The sequence below is a fragment of the Scomber scombrus genome, chromosome 10, assembly GCF_963691925.1.
Source record: "Scomber scombrus chromosome 10, fScoSco1.1, whole genome shotgun sequence".
In the NCBI taxonomy this organism is placed as follows: Eukaryota; Metazoa; Chordata; class Actinopteri; order Scombriformes; family Scombridae; genus Scomber; species Scomber scombrus.
Window position 1 is genome coordinate 12,223,643 of NC_084979.1, and position 26,001 is coordinate 12,249,643.

The following is a 26,001-nucleotide window of genomic DNA, read 5'->3' on the forward strand; positions in this document are numbered from 1 at the left end:
GTCCTTCTGGTCCGTCCAAGCATGCAACAACTGCACATAAAAACAAACAAGTGGTCAATCATTGTTGTGTTCCTGGATCAGTACTAAAGTGCATGCAGCCTAAATTAAAAAGCAGCCCTTCTTATAGTCTGATTAGTTAAAAAGCTGTCCGTGATGTTTCAGGACTCAGTGGCTTCATTAGCAGCCAGGGGCAACCTGGACCTGTAGTAACAGCCCTCGTTAGCTGGAATAACATGTGTAATGGATGCTCATTGTTCCAACAACAGCTGCAAGCAGCAAAGGCTGAGATGGAAGAAGAATTGATAATTGCAGAGATGCTACTAGTTACTATTGCTCTTACCCCATAATGAAATCGTGCACATCCATGTCACAGGCACTCAATCTAAAACTCAAGCTCTTGTGGACTATCTCAGAGAAAAATCTATTTGCTGGTGCAGATGTGGGTGTGTATAGTATATTTGCACATGCATACATTCTCAGACACTTGTGTGTCAATGCTGCCTTACCACAACATCCACCAGAGCTTCTTCCTGAATTCCTTCAATGGTGGCACTGCAGCAGAAGCCCCACTTTTAAGCCAACAGGAATGAGCAGACTTACCTTTGTCTAAGGAGGCATCCGGAGAGTTGAAGTCCATGAGGCTGCTGATTTCACTGGTGTAGCAGAGGTCAGTGGCGGGAGGCTTCTGCCTCGGTTGGGGAGATGGATCTGGGAGAGGAGAAAATAACCAGACAGGGTTAACTTAACATACAACATATGAAGGGATTTAGAAAGATAACAGAGGAGAGAGAGATAGAAGAATTTATCAATGTTCTTGGAAATGAGACTTGAGCTCAAGATTGAGAGGATTCTTAATAACTCCAAATAAATTCCAGGAGAAAATACAGTTTTGTATATTGGACTTCTTAAAGTTCATCTTAGCTTTACTTGTGTAGCTGTACTGTACGTTTGTTAAAGCATTCAGTACAGACTTAGAAGTGAAACTGGGGCTGTAAAATTGTATAAAACTGACTATGTCTTTAAAGTTAATACATTCAAAAACAAAATCTACATACATTTTGAGCACCATAAATGTAAACAAGCTATAAGCAATTTCCATTGAACAAGACCACTGACATTAAATTTAAACCAGACGATACACAGATATGTGTGTGAGGAGAGAGAAAGCCTGTGTATATTAAAAAATTCTCATAAGTTGGTCTTCCTCTGTACATAAAACTATACTGTAGTCATGCAGGAGGACATTTGGGAAACAAGATGATTATTGCAGCACGCAACACCAATGAACTCAACACCATCCATCGCAATACACACATAATGAACTTTAACCTTTAACTCCTTACACTGTACTAACTCCACAGCAGCTTACCATTCATCAACACAGCTACTGTCTCTGGAGATAGTGTGAACGCACCGCCGTAGAAAAAGCATACAAGCCTTAAACACATGCAGGCGCATAAACACAGCCGTTGCTTTGAGAGACTGCATACACACATAAATATTAGCATTTTTATGACCAGAGTGTGATTCGATTTCTGGTGAGGTTCAGTGGTTTCTAATATACTTTTTGGTTCCCACAAGCGGCACGTTGTGAATGCATATTGAATGCACTGAGTGTTTGCTAAAAAGCCTTTAACATGTGCAGTCCACCACTGCCATCCTCTCTAGATTTTATTTCAAAGACACATTTGTGAAGGGTCACTCCTGGTCGGTATCGCTTTTTGAAGAATAGTTGTCTTGAGTTGGTAAAAAATAATAAAACAATTTAAGATTCGGCTTTGCTCAGGCACACAGTGAAATTCACATTTCAGCAAACCACATCTCTTCAACGTCAGTCCTCAACCTCCGCTCCTCTCTGACCTCCTCCTCCATTTCCTCCTCCTCTTCCTCTATCATCTGCCACCAGTCCACCACCCACCTATTAGGAAGCTGTTACTGGTTAAATTATTTGCAGTAATTGAGCACAGATGTGTCTGCGCAAAGAGCTCGACGTCTAGGGGCGGTACTGTCATTATGGCAAGATTAGTCATCACAGTTGTCGAAATGGACTTTATAAGGCAACAAATAACAGCCTTGCTGCCTCTCCCCACCTAAGGTGATTGGTGAGAGCACACGAGGGCCGTTTCTTTTAAAATTGTATGTAACACTTTGCCACCCAGCCTAGCAAATGTATAATTTTTCAAACTTGCCTCTGGTGCAGCCTTTAGCAGCAGGAACACAGTTGTTAGTTTTTTTTAATAATTCACAGTGCATACTTATCTGCCAGCTCCAAGCTGCTGCTGCCTGGTAGCCTCGTGAATATATTTTATCTTCCCTGCATCGTGCCCTTGACAGGCCCTCAGAGAAAACTTACGGAAAAAGGAAAAGAGTCTGGTGGAATAAATGCAAAGGAAGAAGTAAGCCATGATAGTTACTTAGTGAAAATGGAAAGGAAAGGCTGCTATGGTGGAGAGAAGGGGACCTTTAAATGACAGTACAGAACTTCTATTGATTTATTTTATTTTTAAGCTCACTGCATTGTCTTCTTTCTTTCAGAAATAAACATCTGAATAATTTTGGGTTGCATTTGAGCTCCTTCTCTCTTTATTTTCTGCAGCACATGAATCTTCAAAGATTCACTGTGAAATCTTTACTGTCATACCTCAAAAATGTAAATGCCTTACTAAAATGAAAGAAAACTGCACACATTTAGGTGTATCTCATCTTCTCATCAGTACCTGGTGCTGCTGCCTGCACTTGATTAATGTGTCATATTGTTACTGATATAATATTTGTAAGCAATTACTACCAAATGTGGATAAGCTGATAATCATTTAATAACAATTTTGCATGCAGTTCTTTATTGCGAGATATTTTCCACCAAACACAAAATTCTTCTATGATGCAGCCGTACTTTATGATTTAGGCTGTTTTTAAATCTACAGAACCATGCAGGTTTAAAATGCATGACAAAAAAATAATTTGGTGGGCTGCACACTTTAAAAAAAAAAGATTTTTGTTCTATAATTTTTCTTCGTATAAGATTTGGATGTTTTTTATTTTATTTTTATAACAGTTAGGGGTATAGAGAGTGAATAGTCAGGCTGCTGTTCTTATTATTGCTTCAGCCTTCAAACTTTGCAGTAATGTGTGTTTGTGTGCATCTATGAGAAATGCCATTATTTAGCCAAGTGGAGTTGTCAAGGAGGTAATTGCAATGTTTTCTAGGTCACTATCCAGACCTCTGAATCAATGTCATTTTGAACACATTGAATATTTTGGTCTGGTGAGGTCCAAGAGCCTCATATTGATCTTGTAATATTTATCTCAGCTAACTTAAGTAAAAAAAAACCCTATGGAGAGTGTCAAGCAGAGAAGACAGACAAACAAAGGGTGAGAGATTAAGTCAAAATGAGATACCAGCAGCTGATAATACAGACAGAGGTGTAGAAGCAATCAAAAATGTAATATCCATTGTTGCTCTGGTTGCCCGCATTTGCTACCTGCTATGCTGCGCCGTGATTGAGTGAAGCTTGTTGTATAAATCATGTTGGGGGAGATCTATTAAGGATTTGCGATAAGAGCATCATTTCCTTTCTACTTCCATCATCTCCCTTTGTTCTTTTCTCATTTCACCACATGCCAGCCGCAGCAATATTATCTGACAAAGACACAGTAAGCTTCACTGCAAGTGTGGAGATCTGCCACACAGAGTTAAGGAAGATTTCAGTTTGGCATAAAATTAGAGAATCTGTATATTTGCAGAGGTAAAATAATGCATTATACATGCCAATTAAACTAAGACAGGTAAGTTAAAAACAATGTAGCTAGAAAGGGAAGTTAATCTTCCTTTTTACCAATTTAATTGAAATTCCCGAGAACTGAATTAAATCACAATGAATTTCAGCTACCTGAAGATTCTCTTTGAAGCTGCAAAGAAAACAGTTTCACTGTTATCAGCTCTGTCCTTCCTGTTTCCTTACTTCAAGTTCTTGTTTTTTGTCTAGAGGAAAGGTTTATATATACACACAGAATAGTAGTGAAGGCATGGATTGTAATAACCTTGCAAGATATATAGCTTTCATGAGAAAGCAATGCACTGCACTGCAGCAGAAATGTTAGTTTTTTTTTAAAATTGCTGATGAGAATTTATCACACTTTATGGCTAGGTTCTATTTTTCCTCACCATCAAACTTCCTCAATTCATTAAAAATAAGCGGTTTAACCAGCCGAGCACACAACTGAGGGAAAAGGTAATTCTGCTGTGATGAAATAAATAATGATTTGGCCCTGAGACAAAAACAACTATTGTACACCATGTGGCTTTTCTAATGATATAATTATCCAAATTGCTGTATCCTTGCCAAACAGGGTCCGCAAGAACTCAAAGAAATGTGGTTACAACAATTGTTAAACTTACATTGGACTTAATACAGTTTATTCCTGGAATTTACACAAGTTTACGTGCAAATTAGTTTTTTTCTAACTTTCCAAAACCGAAAAAAGAAAAAAGAAAAAACAAAAATCCCGACAATCAAACCCACTTCATACCATTATTGGTCCGGTGTGTCAGGTGCAATCTATTGTGTTAAAACTGCAAAAATGACAGAAAAGACACATTGTTCTTGATGAAGAGAGATTGCTGAGGCTTCACTGTCTCTTCACCGACCCTGCTTGACTGTTCTATGTTGTTCTATAGGAGATTGAGGGTAACCTTTACATCGTTTCAGTACAACTTACATGGAGGACTCAGCCATTGCCAAGAAGAGCCTCCTGTTGTTCCTCTTCACAGCGGGGATGAAACACAAAATCCTTGTCATGGAAGGATGCATCTCCCAAAATAAACAGTTCCCTCAGAATAGTCCCTTTACCTCGCTGAGTCTGAAGGAGGATTTAGTTCAAACTTCAGACTTCATTACGCTTTTTTCCCCCTTTTTTTTTTTTTAAAGAAGTCAGACACTTGCTTTTGAAAATTCTAATATTTTGCAGTTGGTCAAAGGATAATCTATGAAGCTGAGGAAAATATGCATGCACATACAGCTTCAACAGCAACATTCTGCCTCAGTTTGATTCTTGTTTTTCTTGCTCTTACACTGAGAACCACTGAAAATAGGCCTCATTTTTTAATATCTATATTTCCCAGTACACATTATTATTAACTGCTTCATTTACTTCAATTATGAGCACAGGTGGTGAGTCTTACCATTTATTTACATCAGCCCATTTGTCAGCATCTACTGGATAAACTGACAGCAGTGTATGTGTATCGGAGTGGGGTTTTTTCTGTATCGACCCCTGGATATTTTAATGATGATCGGTGCAGCCATATCTTATGGAAGACCTTGATACTTTTACATAGCGGGGAGAGGACTCCCATGCTCTTTTAACATGAAGAATGATTGACTAAAACCACTCATTTACATTCAGTAACTGTGCTAGGACACAGCACTCCACATTCACAGAGTTCAAGTTCACAGGTTTGAGGAGAATATTGTAGAGCTAATTCACAGCTGTAATGAGCTGAACTCTATGTGGTTATGATATAAAACATCCCATATTGTAATAGTCTTCTGGTTGAGTGTTCCAACAGTCCTAGAGGGAAGATCGTGAGGAATTACTAGGCTTCATGCTCGGACAGTTCTCTCTCCGTTTCTCACATTCCTGTCACCACCCATCTCCCTTGAGTCCTCTCTTCTTCCTTAGTTGACTGACTCCACCACTGCGACGTCATCTCTCCTTCTTCCTACCTCAATTTCTATCCTTTCTCTGCCACCGGCTAATGGGGTTCCCCCAGCTCTTCTCTCTTCTGAGCCTGCCATATTTTATCTGCTGGCACAGCGCAGAAAAAGGCGACGGGTGGAACAAAAGAAGGCCCTAATGAGTAGTGGAGGTGATTACGGAATGAATAGGCACTGTTGCTGGAACTCTCGCCGAGCTGCCCATGTTCCCCAGCTCGGTCTGCAATCTGCAGATAGGCCCTGGCTCTCTTTTCTTACGTCTGCCACACGCCTTTAATTGCACTGACATTCTCCGTTCCCGAGGCTGCCGGACTCATGATAAAGCCTACATATTCATGCATTAATCATCACCCCCCCCCCTCCTCCTCTGCATCACCTGCCTCAAAACCAAAATCAAGGTGCCCTATAAATATCCTGCAGATAAATGGAACTAATGGACCAAGGGTGTGATTGTGGGCAGCTAGTGCTTAACGTTTGCCGCCCACACTAACCATCCCCGATCTCAAGACGACTCGTCAATTCATATTGTAATGAAAGGCTGCTGAATGTACTAGGCGGGCCATTCAAAGGACGTGTGTAGGCCGGGGATGTTATTAGTTGGTGTAAGGACTTGGGAATTGCTGCCTGAGAGACTAAACCGAGGAGAAGCGGGCTTTTGTTAGTGCTTGAATGTCGTTTTCACAGTGGCTATCTCAGGCATGAACACATCACTACTGTATGTAGAGTGAAAAATGGCCCATTTGCTGAGCTTCATCACAGACCAGAGACAGATGCCTGCAGGTAATACAGCTTTTAAGTGGCTTGAGCACGGCCACTTTAACACCACATTTGTTCCTAGAATCAAAGCACATTGGCAGACTAATACTCTTCAACAACCCGCTGCAGCTGTGAGAATGCTTATATTATGTCCAGAGATAATGAGAAATTTCAAGTGGATAGATTTTTGAAATTGTAGCTAAGACAGCTGTTGTGAATTGACCTGACAGTCTTTATATAAGAGGATCCACTGATGGTGTTAAGTTGTCTTGGGAATAAATAATTTCTTTCGGGTTTGTCAATTTGACTGATCAAACATTATTACAGTACAGCATGTTGTTAAAAAAATTCAAACTAAAGTCTTTGGAACAATGAGGTGAAAAGCACGCATCTAAATTAAAATAATACTGTACTCCACTGAAGATGTACGTTCAAAGACTAAAAAACAGTCTCTGAACGTGCCAAAACCTAACCTTTGGCACATTTCACTGTGTATGATAAGAGCAGAATATTAGCAGAATGCACTCTTAGCATTACACATTACTTTAGCCAACCATGTTATAATAGAAAACACAGACATGACTGTGGATACTTAATAAACTAATTCGAATTTTGCCTTGAGAACGAATATGAAGATATTTGAATAATTATCCCAATGCAATTATGCAAAAAACCTGGAAGGTAAAATTGAAAATAAATCCTCTTCAGCACCTCTCAATTTGTTCAGAATCAATTTAATAAATACAATCTACACCAAATGTGTTTTATGAGCAGCTTTTAACAGAAATTATGACTCAAAGGCAGTGCAAAATTATTCATGTGTAGTATTCTCCAAAGGACCATGAGAGGCTGTTGTTTTCTTTCATTTAAGCTTGCACTGGCAAAGCGCATTAAATGATGGTGCTGTGCAGTTAAATATTGTATTATATGATCATCTGCCTGCATTTCATAACATTTTATATGAAGAATCGCTGAAATATCACTGCTATATAAAATTTAAACACAGTTTTAACTTCAGTTTCAATCAAAATCATGCAAAAGACAGTTAAGCATGAAAAAAGACTTGCACCACTTGCAAAGCTGTCACCATTCTGCATATTTAAAAAAAAAAATACAGCTTATCCTGCACAGCTATGGACTGTCGGGTACCACATGCTTCAAATAAGTAGAGCACAGGCATCTACTTTAACAATCAGTTTTAGCACAGAGCAGAAAAGTCTGCACACTCATTTTTGTGCTCCTGTTGTCTGAGTTTGTTTAACAGCAAAAGGTTAATATTGGTTTACACTGATGGTGGGTGGTGATTATAATCTCATAAATTAATGTCACAAAATGCCAGTGAATGGAAGTGGAAAGACAGAAGGAAGTGACCAAGAGGACAAGATTAAATAAGAGCAGATGAGTCATGTGCGGGTGTGAGAGACAGGAAAAGGAGGGAAGAGGGAGAAAATTTGAGGAATGGAGAAACACTGGGTGGAATGACTGAGAAGAAGGGACGTGAAGAGAGAGAGATGACAGGAAATAAAGACAATATGTGATGAAGTTTCCATGTCCTCAATCAATGGGTTGGGGAAGGTTGGGGATGGCTAATGGCGCTTTTCCACTATACAGTTCCAGCACTACTCGGCTCGACTCGACTCGGTTTGGTACCAGGAACGACCTTTTCCATTACTTCATAGTACCTACTCAAAGTGGGCGGGGTCGTCATGGCATGGCTGTGTGAAACTGCCCTGACATAAGTAGAGATAAAACTCATCTCAAGCCACTGAAGATGTTTCCATTTATATAAAAAAGTAATTTTTGCAGATATTTACCTCAACCAGAAGAAACAACCAGGCCTTTACTTAAAACTGGCTACCATTAGACTTATTTTTTCACCTTTTTAAAAGTATGTTTTATTATATTTTTGTAGGAAACCTGTATTGTATGCTTTTTAAAACTCAAACCGTCCTTGTCTTTACCTATTGTCTACTGGCTGCAAGGAGCAAAACAAAGATTGAAGGGGAATAATAATAATAATCATAATCTCAAATGTGAGAAATCTGCAGAAACAGAGTCAGGGTTTCATATTTAAACCAACTAACAGCAACATAGAGCTGATTGGATTTAATTAGTGAATGAAAACAGCATTTCTGTGAAGAAGATGTACTGTACATTATGATACAGGTCATTTCTTCACCTATTAATGTTTTCTCTATACATTTCCCTTTCATTTGAGAACTTGAAGTATAAACATAGTGCGCTGGCATGTGCATCTGTATGTGTGCTGATACAAAGATGAACTATACAGTAATAGCAAAAATACTTTGTTGCCCAATACACACACACACACACACACACTCACACACACACACACACACACACACACACACACACACACACACACACACACACACACACACACACACACACAAACACACACACACACACACACACACACACACTCACACACACACACACACACACACACACACACACACACACACACACACACACACACACACACACACACACACACACACACACCTCACAAAACCATCCCAGACACTAACAACTCTTCCATCCCTCTTTGATGAGAGGCTATCAACTGAAACTCACTCTCTCCCTTCAGTCTGAAAATCACTGACAAACCTGACAAATACCCATATCTTTTTCCTCACTTTCATTCGCTGACTGTAGATCGTTTCTCTCATACTGTCCTCTCCAAAGAACCCCAGCCTCTAAATCCCGGCTCATTCCTTGTCTCCTTGTCTGCCTCCCCTTCCTCCAACCTTCTGCACATTCAGCCTTCCCAACTCTCTCATCTGTTTTTCTCTCCTTCACTCTCAGTTTGTCATTATGAGTGTTTGCTCTCTTTTCTGTTTTCCTCTCACTTGCTGTCTGCATTTGTCTTGTGGAATACCGTAATAGGATAAAATGAAGAAGACTGAACCACAGACGGTTATCAGAGAGCCTTCTCCTATTTTTTTTTCTGCATTTCTGACACACACACACACACACACACACACACACACACACACACACACACACACACACACACACACACACACACACACACACACACACTCGTGACACTGTTGCCCCTGACAACCACATCAGTGTCTCTTCAGCATGCAACATAGTGTCCACTGACAGACCCTGATGTCTGAATTGAAGTGTTTGGAGACGGCCTCTGCAGGGATGATTTTTTCCTGAGATAAAATATGAAAGTGCATATTTCTACTCTGCCACATTTTGAACACTATACATTGTGCATTGTCACGTGCATGAAAGGTAATTTAAAAAGAAGTCTGAACTTTGTTTCCAGGAATTGGTTAGTGGCATTAAAAAGCAACACATTAGTTGTTACATTTTAAAACCTGTTCTCCTGGTTAACACAACTACTGAGATTTCTTTCTTTATTGGTCTTATTAACATTTAGTTATTATGCTCTGAATGTGCAAAATATTTAGTCAACAAAACCTACAAGGCTTTTTCTACACTGTAAAAATAAATATGCCTGCAAAACGTAAAAAAGTTAAGTAACTGGTTGCACAGCTTTTTTTAGTTTAGAGACCAAATATAAAAATGTATGTCATTGCCATTTAGTTGACACAGTGTGCACCCACTTCAAAATTTAAGTTGGCTCAACTCATTCACCTCTTAGAGCTAGTTGGCTAGTTAGTTTGAGTCACAATTTATTCAGAATAACTTTCATTTATTCCTCATATCATTGTTCTTTATCAATGTGTAATCACTTGACCAAAAAAGGGAACTAGCTGTAGTCAGTCTCATTTTTGATACAAAATATACATTATCCTCCATTTTTATGTTTTAACTTAACTTTAACTTAACAAAATTCGCTACCTTAGAAGTTTGGTGTGTTGGCTTGGTACATTTCGTATAAATCATACCGTTATCTAAGCATTCACATCGAAACTGAAAACCAACTTATGTAGCTCACAATTCAAAAACGTCATTGTATTGTCCATAAATGTCTTTACTGCTGTGCTGCCTGCTGAGTTTACTCAGCTTTTATTTGGACTGCAATGTAGGCGAAAGACACCAGGAGAGGGCAGTGAAAACTGAGCTACTCCCAGAAAAACTGACTTGGCAATGTCTTTTTCTCCCTACTGATGTGGCTGAGTCTTTGGCAGGAGGATTTGATGCCATATTGAAGACATTAAACTGCCTGCTGTGTATTTACTCTCAGAGTGGGGAGTCTGGACCCGCTCAGGCAAAGCGTGCAGTTTGACATTAAACTGGAATTGTCTCGATGGGGAGTTTTACACTGAGCTGAACATTATTTATTTCAATAATAGTTTAATAGATATGCACATTTGGATATTGTTATACAAATCATTAGGTTGTTAATGTTAGTTTCAGTCAAGGGGGCTTATTGTTAGTCTTATGTTGTTATTATTTGTCCATAGTGTTTTTAATCATCATCATTTCTGTTCCGAACTGAGCTTTAGTTACAGTTGTCTGTTTGTGGTCCTGCACCAGAAAACAGTGAAACAAAAATAGAATACTAAACTACAAACAAATATCCAGACATCAAGCAGCTCAAACTAGAGAAAGGCTTGGCTCAGAATGAGAAATGATCAAGAGGGATTTGGGCAAATTCATTCTTGCTTTGAATGATGCAGTTTGTCAATACACAGAACAGCCACATTCACTCATAAATTGGATTTTTCTTTCCAATTAAGGCTGTTGAAGGCCACACCGGAATCTGTCCATTCATGGATTATTATGCGTGTATGAATGTAATTGTGTGTTGATATGGTGAACACGTGCGTTTTTGGATAGATGTGTCACAGTGTTGCCTGAAAGCTGCTACAAATGTTACCAATTATAACACAATATGTGAAAACTGACAAGGAATGGATGATAGAGCAAAACAAGGTAGAGCAAAGCCAGAGGGAGGTAGAGTATATGTGAGGGAAGATGTGTGTGTGAGAATGTATTTATGTATGTTTATGTCCATCTCAAGTGGCTTTACTTTGATGGATATGTATTTTGAGGTGTTCTTTGAAAATATTTATACAATTCAGCTCATCAGATAAACCATGTTGTGCAGAGTATTGATTCTGTGTTGTTACTGTATTTGGTGTTTTATCTAGTGAGTCGTATGCTTAATGAGCAGGATATTACAGGAACAGCTAATTGGGCAAAAGCTGATTGTTTGTATCTGACAGGCTAAAAAAAGACAGAAATGTCTACAAATGTGATTAACATGTGCTTAACTTGTTGGCTGAGGTGCACATTCAGACTTCATATTTGAAAAATAAAACACCTTTGTGAAAAGGCTGTAATAATCACAGCTGTTGTATATGAATGTGTAATGTTTTTCTACCCGAAGCCATCAGCAGCAGGAATATATCTGCAGTGTCCAGTGTTGGATGTATAGTGTGTAATTGTGAATTTACAGAGGACACCTTCATTAATCATTTAAACTTCCCTATGCAGCAGACTCTAATGGTAATTAACAGTGCTTTTTCTACACACTTTTGACCTGATTCACATCTATTTCAAGTTCATACAGTGAGATTATTTGTGAAGCAGTGACTATCTTTTTTTAAACTCCAAAGTCTGTTTCCTCCTCATGTCAGCAGGATTATTACATGGAGTTCTCAGTGGCAGTTGCTCTTAATGTGGCATTGTTGTAAACATATATACCTTCAAATAACTAGTGCAATATTTTTTAATTAGGTAATTAGAAAATATATCGCAAACAGACTATAAAATACATCTGCACACACAACAGACATGAGTTTTAGTCTCTCCTGAAATCTTAATCCAGCATGATCATGATTATTTGGATGCTACATTTAGGACGCTGTACATTAATATGTGAAGCTTAAATAAATATTAATATGCTGATAATACAGATTACTGTTGTATATAAACCTCTGGAGTAGGTTATTGTAAACTTCTGCCTGTGAACAACAAAGAGAAAAACAATTTTCACCAAACAGTTAAAAAGAGTGGACATTTACAACAACTCTAGATCCACTTTCACTTTTAAGTAGTAGAAAAAACCTACTAATAATTATAGCAATGTGTGGAGGTATCACTTTGTTGGTTTCCTGTCATTAAAATGTCGACATATTTTTAATTCTACTCTTTTTCTTACATATGTCGAGGTTTAGTGTTTCTAGCCGCAGATTCTGTCTTGAAAACAATGGTAGACATTTGTTAAAAGTAACCTATAAGTGTTTAGATAATCCCAGCACAGTAATGCTCCACCTTGAACAGCACCAACACAGTCTGTATCAAATCGGTTGGAATCGTCGGCTGCTTAACACTTCATCTTGGGTGCAAGGATGGACTCTGTGTCGAGATGCGCATCAAATTGGTCTCCAAAGGAAGAATGTGCACATCTCATCCACAGAGAGCAGATACAACAAATCAAACAGGTTACCAATGTTCCATGAAGCTCATGGAGCATGACGGTGCCCGGCGCTACACTACTTATTCAATATCTCAGACTGCAAAACAAATTGCCAGTAAAGCATCACTTACTCCCACTTCAAGGCCAACCAACTGTCAGACATAAAGTTCAGTGGGCTCTGAGGCATGTTACACATCAAACTAAATCTTTTCACAACTCAGCACTTCGGTCATCGACTGGGGAAAATCCTGCATCATGAATGCGAAATGATGATTGTGGTATTCCCTCAGAGTTTTAGAGGACATGAGACATGGATAGTGGAACAAATTAGTCTCTTGCTAGTCATGCTATACATTTTTAATACAACGCACAGTATGTGTAAAAAAAGTTTTGTAACATACATACTTTCAGTATCACGATTATAATTGTTTTTATGATACAGTAGGCTCTAATGGAATGGCTTTGGCCGAAAAGAAATATAATATTCATAACACCGCATCCTGACATACAGCGACGCGAGCGAGCGAGAAAAAGTGATTAAAATGCATGAGTTTTCAATCAGCCTTTCCTGACATGCCGCGAGCAACATCGACCTGTCCAGTGATGACGCCCACCCCTCAGAAAATCACTTGCTCTGCCTCTCTCTGGACGAAATTTCGCGGCCGTGTCCCGCCCCTAAACACTTCTTATTGGTTGAAATGTACACGCTGCTTCCTGTTGACAAGCTAGCTAGCAGAGAGAGTTTGACGCCCCTCAATAATTTGATTGGTTTGGAATATACTTGCGATAAACTCGTCACGCTGCATATCAGGACAGTTTTGCGAGAGATTTCGTTGCCGGTTCGCTCGCTCAGTATGTCAGGATGCGGTGTCAGTATGTTTTAATTAGTGTATAATCATTTGAGCAAACCAAACACTGGCTCTAGAGAGGGCTTTTAGTGTTTTTTTTATGAGTTTCACAGCTACTGTAGGTTCTCTTACACACATGTAAAGTGAGGGGGAGGGGTATTCAGTATTTCTGACAGGTGACAGGAGCCCAGGTTGTGCTGAAAATCGTACAAAAACATTTAAATGTGGAAAAAAACCATGTCACTGTGATCCTGCTCAGTTTCCATGCAATGAGAGGAAACTTACTAATATAGAAAAACCGCCTTCCAGCCCACATGGTGGCAGCTGAGAAGCGATTGGGTCAAAGGGTTCACATCCCAGATCGGTGTTTGGAAAATGTGGGAGAGGGAAGTGAATGAGTTCCTCCTCCATCAACAGCTGAGGTAGTGTTCAACAAGCCACTTAACCCCTCACTGCTCCTGTGGAGTGGCTCAACAGCCAACACCAGATAACTGAAGAAGCAGTGGACAACTCCCGTATACTTGTAGAGGTGTGAGTGTGTGGGAAGCAGTGTGAGGATAAGACTGAAGAAGCATTGTCAGTCAACTTTATATATTTACTAAAAATGTTTAATAGAGAAGGCGTATCACATCATCTGCATAATTAAGTCACGTATGTCAGATTTGTTTTTTTCCAATTACTTTTACATTGTATTCCTTTTCCCTGAAGATTTATCTTAGTAATAAATACAATAATAATATTTTATATTATCACTGGACTGGTATTATCCTTTTGGTGGTAAAACATATTAAATACAAAAATATGATAAGAGAGATTAGATAAGATTTCCAATGGAACCTAGAGCTGCAACAATTAGTCAATTAGCCGATTTACAGAGAATTCATCATTAACTGATAGTGTCTTCAGCAAAAACACTAAAAAATGTTTTAAGCTTCAAAAATACATGACCATAAACCGAATATCTTCCACTGTTGATCAGACAAAAGAAGACATTTAAAGACGTCACCAAGAGCTCTAAGAAATGGAAATGACATTTTAAGGATAGAATGATAGATCATTATTTGAGAAAATAATTGGAAGATATATATAATAGTCACTAGCTACAGCCCAAATGGAAACCTCTCAGTTCCATAGGACTCTAGTGTAAAGTCTATACAAGTCAATGTATCCCACTGGCCTTATATGTTAACTGGACACAAAACAATATAGAGAAAAGAATATTATGAATATTAATAATAAGATTTGGGTCATGCACATAAAACTGTCCGGTTGGGTTTCAGCAATGAGTAATTTGGCTGCCTCGTTCTTTTTTTATCTTATGACTCACTTTCGCACAGTAAGAAACAATGAGTCCAATAGGATGCTCAAAAGTTTGGCCATGACCACTCAGCATCTCCAGGTGCTCCTGTGATGGCTGTTAGGCTCTATAAATCCTAGCAAACCCTTTTCATCACTCCACCAAAGCACTTAGCAGCAGCAGCAGCATTGAGGCGGCAACCACTCAGGTGTACCTTAGAGGTTTATCGATTGGTTAATGGAGAAAGGAGTGGGGGAGGTATATGGAAATCTCAGCAGGGGGCAGCAGGCTGGGACGGGCAGCAGTCAGTACCAATCAGCATCTGAGCTTCTTGAGTGTTCTCAGCCATGATGGATCAATACAATGCGCTTATCAAGTCTGCCAACATATTGGTTTTATTCATCTGTGTTTTTAATGGAGAGCTCATTATTCAAAAAGTCTCTGGGATAAGACAGAAAATGTATCTAACTGTTCAGTATTTCAGACTTTGAAATACTCCCAGTTCATCTGGATCAGTTATCACATTAACTATTTGTGAAGTGCATATAAGCAACCAAAAGGGTTAACGGGTTGTTGAGTTCTTCCATGTAGAAAAGGCAGATAGGGGAAAGGAAAAACGAAAAAGAAACATCAGTACGTTTTTCAGCATACAGACAAAAGGCGAGGGTGTCTAGGTCACTACAGGTCCGTGGCTAACAAGCTCCTAAGAGACATTATTGGCTTGGGGTTGGCACTGGAGTGGTCACATTAGTCAATGTGCCATGAGAGAACGGAGTGGAAAACTCAGTGGCTGTAAAACCTTTCCTTCTAGCAAGACAAGAGCAGACATAACCCTAAACTCTGAATACCCACCATCCCCACATAACCCTTAAAACAGCTCTATGCTTATATCTTCACACTAGCTCTGACAGAGTAATGATATCCAGGGGGGAATATACAGAATATACAGCAGCCTATTATGCACGCAACCCTCCTGACTTATATAGAAGGTGACGGTGGCTGTAGGGCTCAGGCCTTCTAACTAATGTACGCAATCACAGAAGGACAGAAATATCTGACATTTTCAGCCCAAATCAAACATGTTTCTTATTCACAGCGCTCCTTTTAAAAGGCAAACAGTGACTCATGACACAAACAGCACAGCAGATCTTTTTGTTCAGTGGCCATGCAACATTTGGAGATGACATCAGCATCAGTTTAAATGGCAAATGTAAGCTAATTGTCTGGATAACTAAAAGGATTTGCCACATATCTTTGTCAAGTGCAAACGCTTGACATTTAATGTCCAGACATCTGGGATTATTAGAACGACAGACACACACAGTGTATGTCTTCACAGATAAACACAGAAATGTGATGATTTGTATATTCATGGATGCTGGATTTTTCATTGAGAGATTTTAACTATGTAACTGAACATTCTTTGTGGAAAAAACTGCCAGACAATTTATTATCCCAAGTACAGTATTTTTCCTAAAATATGTCTGGATTTATATCTTAAATATCAACGACTGATATGACAAAATGCGCATGATGAAAAGCAACAGCCACTCCAGAGATGCCAGCAGATTTTAATTGAAAATCCAACACTGAAATTCGACCGTCTGTCACTGAATGGCTGCAAGTGCAAATAGTGTGCTTGATGGCATTCATTGGTTACTTTGTGTGCCTACACCTGTGTGTATAACTGTTAAATTGCCTTACCTAATACAGTAAAATTTTCATCATTCATGCCATCAGGGAGTCAAGAGAAGGGGGGAAACAAAGAGGCGGCTCAAATTCAACTCATTTCGCAATCTAGACCAGAACACACGTTTGGAAAATGTACAAAGGCAAATACAACTGTGGAAAATTAGATAATGATTCAGAATACAATACATATTCACCGCTAAATGAATATTTCTGTCCTTGTGTACTCTAGGTTGTGACAGTAGTTGATTTATAATGAAACGCAGATGCAGGGCCTTATTAATCCATGAAGGATAATTAGGCTCCCTGTTGCCCCACTAATGTAATAAATGACACAAAGCTAGATTCCTATTATGAATACATGTCTCTAAAGACATGTTACCAATAGACAAGTCATTAACAATGAAAGATGTCATTAACAAGAGATAACAAAATACATGACTCCTGCTTGGGAATTAGAAATTAGATTATTAGCTCAATAGCATGAGGGTGTATTCCAAATTATACCAGCAGGTGTGTGTGTGTGTGTGTGTGTGTGTGTGTGTGTGTGTGTGTGTGTGTGTGTGTGTGTGTGTGTGTGTGTGTGTGTGTGTGTTATTGGCACCCATATAGCACTGGCTGGCTGGTATGCAATATCCTCACATACCACTAAACCAAAGAATGCTCAGTAACACAAAATACTTTTTTTTCCTACCAGGCAGAACATCAGACTAAACCACCACTCAGTCACACGAATTCATATTTGGTTTCCCACTGACAAAACAATATCAAAAAATGGTCCTAATTGTTGTCAGCTGGAGGCCTTTTAAGCATTTTCTGTCACTTTCTCATACTCCCCACTTTGCCTTTTCCCATTTACAGGGAGCTGCTGAGAAGCTTGTTGCAGAAGACTTTGGCAGCGAGCTTGGTGATGTAAGCTGTCACTGCAATGTGTTGCTAGGCAAAGAAGAAGAGGGAGTCTGCGGTTCCTGGGTGTCGACATTTCTGTCTGTCTGCCACCAAGAAGAAGTGCTGTTTTTTTCTGACTAAACACGAATGACAACAGGAGATAGAGAGGCAGAGGTTGGTGCTCTTTGAACCTTGACACCGCCAGGTTGCTTTATTGCTAAACCCTAACCCACTCCCAACCCCAACCCCCACCCCAAGCCATTCTACAACAGTCCTTGTTGAAACTGCTTCCTTGTCTATCCTATTGTTTATCTAATTTCCACCACAGATGACATAAACTCACACCTAGATGTTCTTCACTCCACATCTCCTGAAACTGACTGAAAATAGAAGCTAGCATGGCCTAACACTGAAGTATTAGTAAAGCAGAGTTGAATATTACTGAAACAATTAATTAACTAATTTACAATAAATGAATATTCTTTGAGGACTTTGAAGCTAAATTCACAGATTCCAGCCTCTCAAAAATGAGAGATGTCTGCTTCATATCATTGAATCTTTAGGTTTTTACCTGTTCATCACAATGATGGACTACACAATTAATCGAATAATCCCAAAAAGGAATGGCGAAATTATTGGACAATGATCATAAATTGCAGTGGAGTGAACACTGCACCCACCTCCGATGGTATTTTATGATGGATGTCCTGATGCCACTGGTGGTAAATGTACAAGACGGATTGATTTTTTTCTATAAAAACCTCACATTTCATATTGACTGGAATTTTTCTTACATTTGTACTTGTACTGGAGAAAAAAGACAGGAAAGAAAACCTCCAAATGACAAAGATTTATCCTTTGATAATGAAAATATGCACAAAACAGACAAGGACGTTAATCTCAAGAATTTAAAGTATTCATTCACTTTTGTGCAAATCCACCTAAAACAGAAACAGTCAGCAACTGTGTGCAGAGACAGAGGTATGACATCAGGGAGCTGAGTGAGTGGAGTGGATTTGATAGTGTCCTATATTCAAAATAGCACAGTGGAGTATCAGCACAGTATCGTCTCAGCTAAATTAAATGGGTGTGTCTGACCCCAGCTAAATTAAAACAGCTTCTTGTAAAGGATAGTACACTGCAGCATCGCCACTGGGGTCAGTGTCATTTACACAGCCTGTGTAGTGGATGTGTTTTTGGAGTTCGCATGTGCTTTTTATGAATAAAGGAGCCTCTTGTGTGGAGTACCGTACACTCAAATAGTTCTTAGAGACAAAAGAGCTCACACTCACTACGACCGTGAGACACGGAGCGCGACATGTGTGGTCAAGGTTACACAACAGGCAAATCACCCACACGGTGCTCTCCATGTCTGTGGGCTTCATTTAGTAACACAGGACTGTTTCTACAGGCGGTACACCTGTGTCCTAGTTGGTAGCCCTAAATATGTCCAGTGAAAAGGCCCGCAGTACCTAATGCAAAGCCAGCTTGCCTCAAAAGTCACCGGAGACCCTCATAGTCCCTCTACAGTCCTTCTTTCCTCCTATGCATCCTTTACATATTCACTTTTGAAATCTGAGTACTTTCTTGTCCACCAGTTTTTATGTGCATTATAAAACTGTGAATAAAAAAACCCCACGCTGCACTGTAAAGTTTTAGTAACTTCTGTCAACTGCTAACTGTACACATACTGTACAACACTCCATCTGTTCCTCAGGTCCATCTGTCTAGTTGCATGTCTGGTAATGTAGTTGTTGACCTTGGTTTGTGCCCTCATCATGGCCATAGAAGCCAGTGATAGTGAACATAGCTGTACGTCTCTCTGTAAACAAGCTCAGGGTCTGACCTCGCATCATTAATCCCTCTGCAGTTGGTTTGCAGGCCCTGAGGCGTGTCTGCCCCACAAACTCTATCTTTTTAGGTCTGTGGTACTTTCCCTTTCTGTGTCACTTTGCCTCTCTCTTTCTCTCTATTGAGAGCTCCACCGGCTGTCTCTCCACCTCTCTAGCTTCAGATCTCCCATGTGAATCGCTCTCTGTCACTCCAGGCTATTGTTCACTTCAAGGATACTCATCCAACAAGTCAGCATTTTGTGGCAGGCAAGGGTTCCTCATGGGCTTTTTGGTTTTCTGTCAGTTTACCTTGTAATTGGAGAAGTTGTTTCCTGTCTCTCTTTCACCTTCTGTGCATGTTCTTAGCACTTCAGTACACACTGATGGTGGGGAAAAAAATATTTTCTTCGATGCATTGAAATGTGGATGATTCTGTGTCATTTTTCTGCATCGATTTTGTAAATTTTAGTTTATAATATGATGTAGATGGGATGAAAAAGGCAGAACTCAACTGCAGGCAGTGCAGCTATGCTAGAGTTCATCTTCACAATAGGCAGCTGTTTGGTTTTATACAAAATAATTATCTTTGTGAGACGAACTTGAATCATACTGTGAACTTTCAGCACCGTCACTCAAGAGACTACCATTAGCGAAGCGGAGCAGCAAACTCCAGCAGTAACAATGAGATCAGCTGACCAACACACACTGCAGCATTACACATCTTAAACCAACTCAGTCTGTGTCACCTCAACGTCTTGACCAACAATGGGTCTCATTCACAAACAGTGCATATACACAAATCTGTGCTTAAACCCTGCATACGAACGTTTGACACACACATCTGGGATTCATCAGTATGTTCTTACCTAAATTGTTCATACTCTGGGCCCAAGTTTAGAACTTCCTCAGACCATGTGTATGCACAAATGATGGCAGGGCTGCAGTGCTCTACGCCTTTATGAAGCATCTTTAATTATGTTAACTTAAAATGACTGTTTATCTTACCCACTACTTATATTTTATATTGTATTTCAGTGCACTAAATGAATGGATTTACACAGAGTAGACTGGTGCAAGTGATGGAAAATTGTGCCCCCTTTTCTATTCATTCAATCGAGACTCAAAATGTATACTAAATACATTTATGAAATAATTCACTTTTCCTTATGGATTTATCTTAATTTTTCTGAAGCAAATGACACACACACACACACACACACACACACACACACACACACACACACACACACACACACACACACACACACACACACACACACACACATATTCAATCATGCACTAATATATATTTTCCAATAACTGTTTCAGTGTTTCATTAAAGTTTTCTACTCATGTCACAGTTTCCTTCACTGCATCCAGGAGAGCCAGCTGATATGGTACAACCTCGTCAGTTAGGATGCTGGCATGAGGACTGGGAAGTGGACTGTGTGGCTGGTGCTGGCAGCTGGCAGTGAGAAGTTTACTATCTTCTGCTCCTGCATCATCCGGGCCTACAAATTAGATTCTTAATTAACTTTTGCTTTTAAATATTTTTTTTCTTATTGAATTGCACTCGTTAATTACAAGAAAAGAAAAGACACAAGAAATTACAAATATCATCTTAACAATTATGAAAGAAATTACCTCTGGGTAACCACTGGGTGGCCTTGGTGAATGTCATCACTTTCTCCCTCATTCCTTGAACAAATACCACTTCATGATAACTGTCTAATAATTGCTGCCAAGGTTGAAGACTGTTTATCTTACCCACTACTTATATTTTATATTGTTAGTTATATTATATTTCAGTGCACTAAGTGAATGGATTTACACAGAGTATACTGGTGCAAGTGATGGAAAATGATGCCCCCTTTTCTATTCATGCAATCGAGAATCAATTATCAATCGAATTGGACACCAACGATTCAGAACTGAATTGAATCATGAGATTCATAAAGATTCCCACTACTAGTACATACAGAGCAGGTATTGATGGAGCTCAGATCAATTTCCACTGATATTTATGTTTATCTAAATTTTTAATATCAAGTTTTCTTGGACAATTTAAGTCTACAAGTCTAATGTTGTTGGAGGCTTGGGTATAAAGATTAGATAAGCTTATTATATCACTCCAACATGCTCTTCTGTGTCTTGTCTAGTTTCTACTTGATATAATGCTTCATTTCATCTTAAAATTGATTGCCAATCAGTTCAATCTAAATACACTTGCCTTTATTATCTGTAAAGTAATTGGAGGCACAATCAAGATGAAGAACTAGAACTTATTCTACAAACTATAACCCTGAAAATAAATAGCTTCCACTTTCTCACGATATACTGGTAAATGGAGTTATAGTAATGTTTATTAAGTACCATTCTTCTGAGGCCAGAGAGCAGCTTTTTATTTTGATACCAGTTCAATAGGTGATTGATAGAAACGATTCATCTTTTAATCAGCTCATCATCTCCAGACACACACAAAAAATGAATACTGTGGAGCTATAATGATCACTTTGTGCTGTACTTGAAGGACTGTTTTCCCTTTGTATAATCTTACACTTACATTTCATCATTTTCACATTCATTTTTCATAATTTTCTTTTTTTTGCTTACTCACTAATATCATGGCTATCAAAGAGGGGTTGATGTCATAATTTGTGGTGTTTTTATCTTGTATGCCAATATATACAATACTAATAATCATCATTGCAAACTGTACCTGAATGCATTAACCTATATTTTACAGCAATAATAACAGTAATGGCAAAGAAAACACCAATTAAGTTTGTCCAGAAAAATCAGAAATTGACTATAAATATGTTTTAAAACCAATCCTGTTTGCAGAGACTGAGTCAGAGGTTATTTTGGTTTGAATTTCTCCCCATTTCATTATCTTAAATAGTTGATAGATAAGAATTTATACCTCAAAATGTGCTCTCTGTAGATGTTTTATTGTTTTAAAATTGCAATTGCTGTTAAAGCGTTTACACATTTAGGGTGTATTATACATTTAAATTTCCATTTACAGTAATAGTATCTTTTTTTTGTCCCTCCATTTGGCTCGTGTCTTGAATTCTCCTTGTATCTTTTTTTCCTCCTCTGACTCTATTTCAATTGATCACCCTCTATTACTTTAGTCTAGCCATCTCTTATTACTGCTATGTCCTCACTCAGTAAACAAGAATAGGCTGTTCTCATCCAGCGTGCGCGTGTACGTGTCAGACAGGTTACCATACAAATTAGAGAATGATAGCTTCTCCTCTCTTCGTCTCACCTCTTTCCCCGTAGCATGCAAAAACTGCAATCAGCTCAAATCAAACGAAGGAAGTCAAACAAAAAAAAAAAAGTCAGCAGACTACTTCCATGTTGTTATGTACCCTGCCGAAGGATGACAGCGCACATAACAACACTTAAATTGCTAATCTACACTGACGCATCCTTGTGCCAGCTAATGATTCCCCTACCAAGTCTGTCAATAACACGAACACATCTCATCAGGAGCGATAAAAGATCCTTGACAATGAATTTATAAATGAAAAGTGTGGAAGATTTACAAACAAAATAGACTGTGTAGCACCTCTGCCTTACTAGCTCCTCGTTTAGACAAGTGTATGACAGATTACTCCATTTTTTAAAGATTTAAAGACTTAAAATGAAAGCCTGACTGAGCCAGCTGAGAGTCAATCTGATGCCTTGTGTGCAGATTCTAATTACTTTGGTGCCAGACAGAGGGAGTCTGGGGACAGATGATTTAATGAATGAGGCTCTGTACACTTTATATGGTGCTGTGGTACACATGAAAGGTGCTGTATCATCGGGGCAAATAAGGACCTGTTACTGTATGTATTACACATCATGATCCAAAATCTGAAGCTAGATGACTAATTTTGGAATAAGATGTGAAAAACAAGCCTATGAAATTATTTCCATCCTATATTGGGGCCAAACAGTAGCAAGAGAGACTCATTTCAGCAAAAAGACTTCAAAATGTTTTCTTATTGAATAAAGTTGAAGCACATTGAGAACAATAGAATTAAAGTTCAAAACCAGAACGACTGCAATTTTCCTTGCTACTGTTTGGGTTGTAGTTGTAGGTTATTGTACTGTAACAATTACTTCATGAATCACTTAGTTGATATGAATTACAATATTGAACTATTTTGGTAATGAATTCATTGTTTTGAGTCATTTTTGAAGGAAAAAATACTGATGTACCTTGGTCTCACATTCTTCAATGTGAATATTTCCGGGTTTTTTTGTCCTCTATGATAGTAAACAAACTATTTTTGGGTTGTGGACTGTTTGTAGAAGCAAAACGAGATAGAACACAGACTGGTAACAAGAAGAAGTTGAAACAAAGCTAAAACTGGGTGAGGAATGTACAAAAAAACACTCTTAGTACATTTATCCATGTAGCATGTCACAGCACTGAAGTGAAACAACATAGATCGAAAATTGGGGCCAGTTTTAAGCATTGTGACAAGTGGACATGATATTGTGATTCTGATTATCTGTCTTGACGATTGCTAAAATAAACATTTCTTGTTCATGTTACAAAGTTGTCTATAAGGAATATACACTTGTATGTATTTTGCCAACTCACAATAGTCACCTTACAGTTTCATGCACACATATGTCCACAAACAAAAGAACCACCACCCACTGGCACTAGTGGTGAGTGCACCAACTATTTATTCATTGAATTAAAATGTGCTATATCGGGATAGGTATCGTCATATTGCCCAGCCCTACTCGATAGTGGGTTTTACCGTGGATTCAACTAGACTGATTCTGCTCATCCAGAAGTGGCCTGACATGGTTCAGCCCATTACAATCACTGCTCGAGGTGGTATGGAATAGTCCAAGTTGCGGCAGATAATATTTGCTGGATGGTGCTGCATTACATTATGGCAAACCAAGATTTCATATTTTTATGTTTTTTTCCACAATGCCTGCTGCAGTGACACCCAGACTACGTGAACTTGTGGATGACACCAATAAATCATATAGGTGTCCCTTCTTTTTTTCATAACAGACATATTCCCAGTCCCCCTTTCACAATCCCAAATTTATGGCTGAATTGATTTTGCCATCCAAGCATCAGCAGGTAACTAGGATATCTGCAGTCTGTGAGTTCAGTGAATGACTTTGTTGTGACAGCCTGCCATTTTGGTCAATCACTTGCTGGAGCGTGACTAAAGGCTAAGGCTCTGAGGTGAAATCAAGCTGGCTTACCCAAGCGAGTGTGCCATTTTCTGGATAAGAGACAAAGAGGAGTAGAGGTCGAAAAGCTCCGTGGCTGACCTGGAACAATCCTGTCATCTCCTCGGCTGCTGTCACAAATTGCAGAGTAGGGGGTGAGGGCAAGTTCAGGCAAAGCGGAGCCCTTTGGGAGCAGACTGAGAGAAGTCAAGCACTGACTCAACCGATAACCCATGGCGTGAATCCAAATTGTGAGAAATTTCTGCTGCCAGGTTATAGAGGAGAATGAACTGATGTCAAAATATCTTGCTGATCTGCTCAGGTAATTTTCTACTATGAGAACTTACGGCACAGAGGTATGTGTCTAAGTTTGAAAGAAGGAGAAGAAAAATCCACCCACAGACTAACCATTTAACAAATCACAGAAAAACATGATGGAACAGAGAGTGTGCAAAGTAAGTACACAAACCAGCATTTTAATTAAGAGAACTTGGAAAACACAACAGCAGCAGAATATAAACAACAGAAGTTGACATTTGAAGGGATGAACAAGAGAATGAAAAACACATTCCTATCAGACAGAAATCCCTAAGGGGACAGAGGCAGGATGAAAGAGGGAAGAAAAAATGAGATGGAGGAGACGAGAAATAGAAAAAGACACTCAAAAAACCCTTTTTTTCTTTCAAAAGTAAGTCCAGCTGAATCTTCTTCCATCATGCAGCAATTGACAGTTAAGCTGAGACAAAAATTGACCAGAGGAAAGACATGGAGTGACTACTACAGATAATATCATGAAAAGGAGTCTGCAAAAGGTGGTGTTACCCAACATTTCTGAGAAACAGACAGGACCAGAGGGGTTTATAAAAGAAAAAAATGTCAAAACACTGCAACAGAAAACAAGGCTATAACGTCTGACTTTGCCAAAGCAGGCCAATAAGTGGAAATTTCCATCATCACATAAAAACCTCCTCCTTGCACTAAGGTTAGAAATAACTTTGACTTCAGGATTATATTTCCTTTACTTTGAGCGAACATTCATTAGCTTTTTTTTTTTTTTTGGTATTATTCACATTATGAAACTGTATGTTCCAGAGCAAAAATAGTTTATATTTCTTCAGTAATCTCTGGAACAAAATTGATTTACTAGAACGCACAGCTTGCTGTAACTACATATTTGATTTGCTGTATATCAGCCATTTGTTCTTCCCACAGAGATTGCATTCTGGTAATCAAACAGTAATTTGTAACATTACTGTCGCTGTTTGTATTTCATTTCCAAATTCATTAGGTGGCAAATATGTTCAACAAATTGCTTTTGGCAATATCAACAAAGATTGTCACTTTGGATTACACCTTTAATACTGACAGACACAGGAGAAACACAATTTCAGTCTAGATG

The 26,001-nt window shown here is 38.8% G+C and overlaps 1 protein-coding gene across 4 annotated transcripts in view; it reads right to left on the reverse strand.

The window, feature by feature from the left end:
* LOC133987583 (kazrin-like) overlaps positions 1-26,001 on the reverse strand; it is a 127,505-nt gene that overhangs the window by 48,055 nt on the left and 53,449 nt on the right. For 3 of the 4 annotated variants that reach the window (XM_062426995.1, XM_062426996.1, XM_062426994.1), the window contains exon 3: positions 601-708. The exons of the other annotated variant lie outside the window; for it this stretch is intronic. In XM_062426995.1, the coding sequence (XP_062282979.1) occupies positions 601-708 (108 nt within the window). The remainder of the gene's footprint in view (positions 1-600; positions 709-26,001) is intronic. 4 annotated transcript variants of the gene reach the window in all.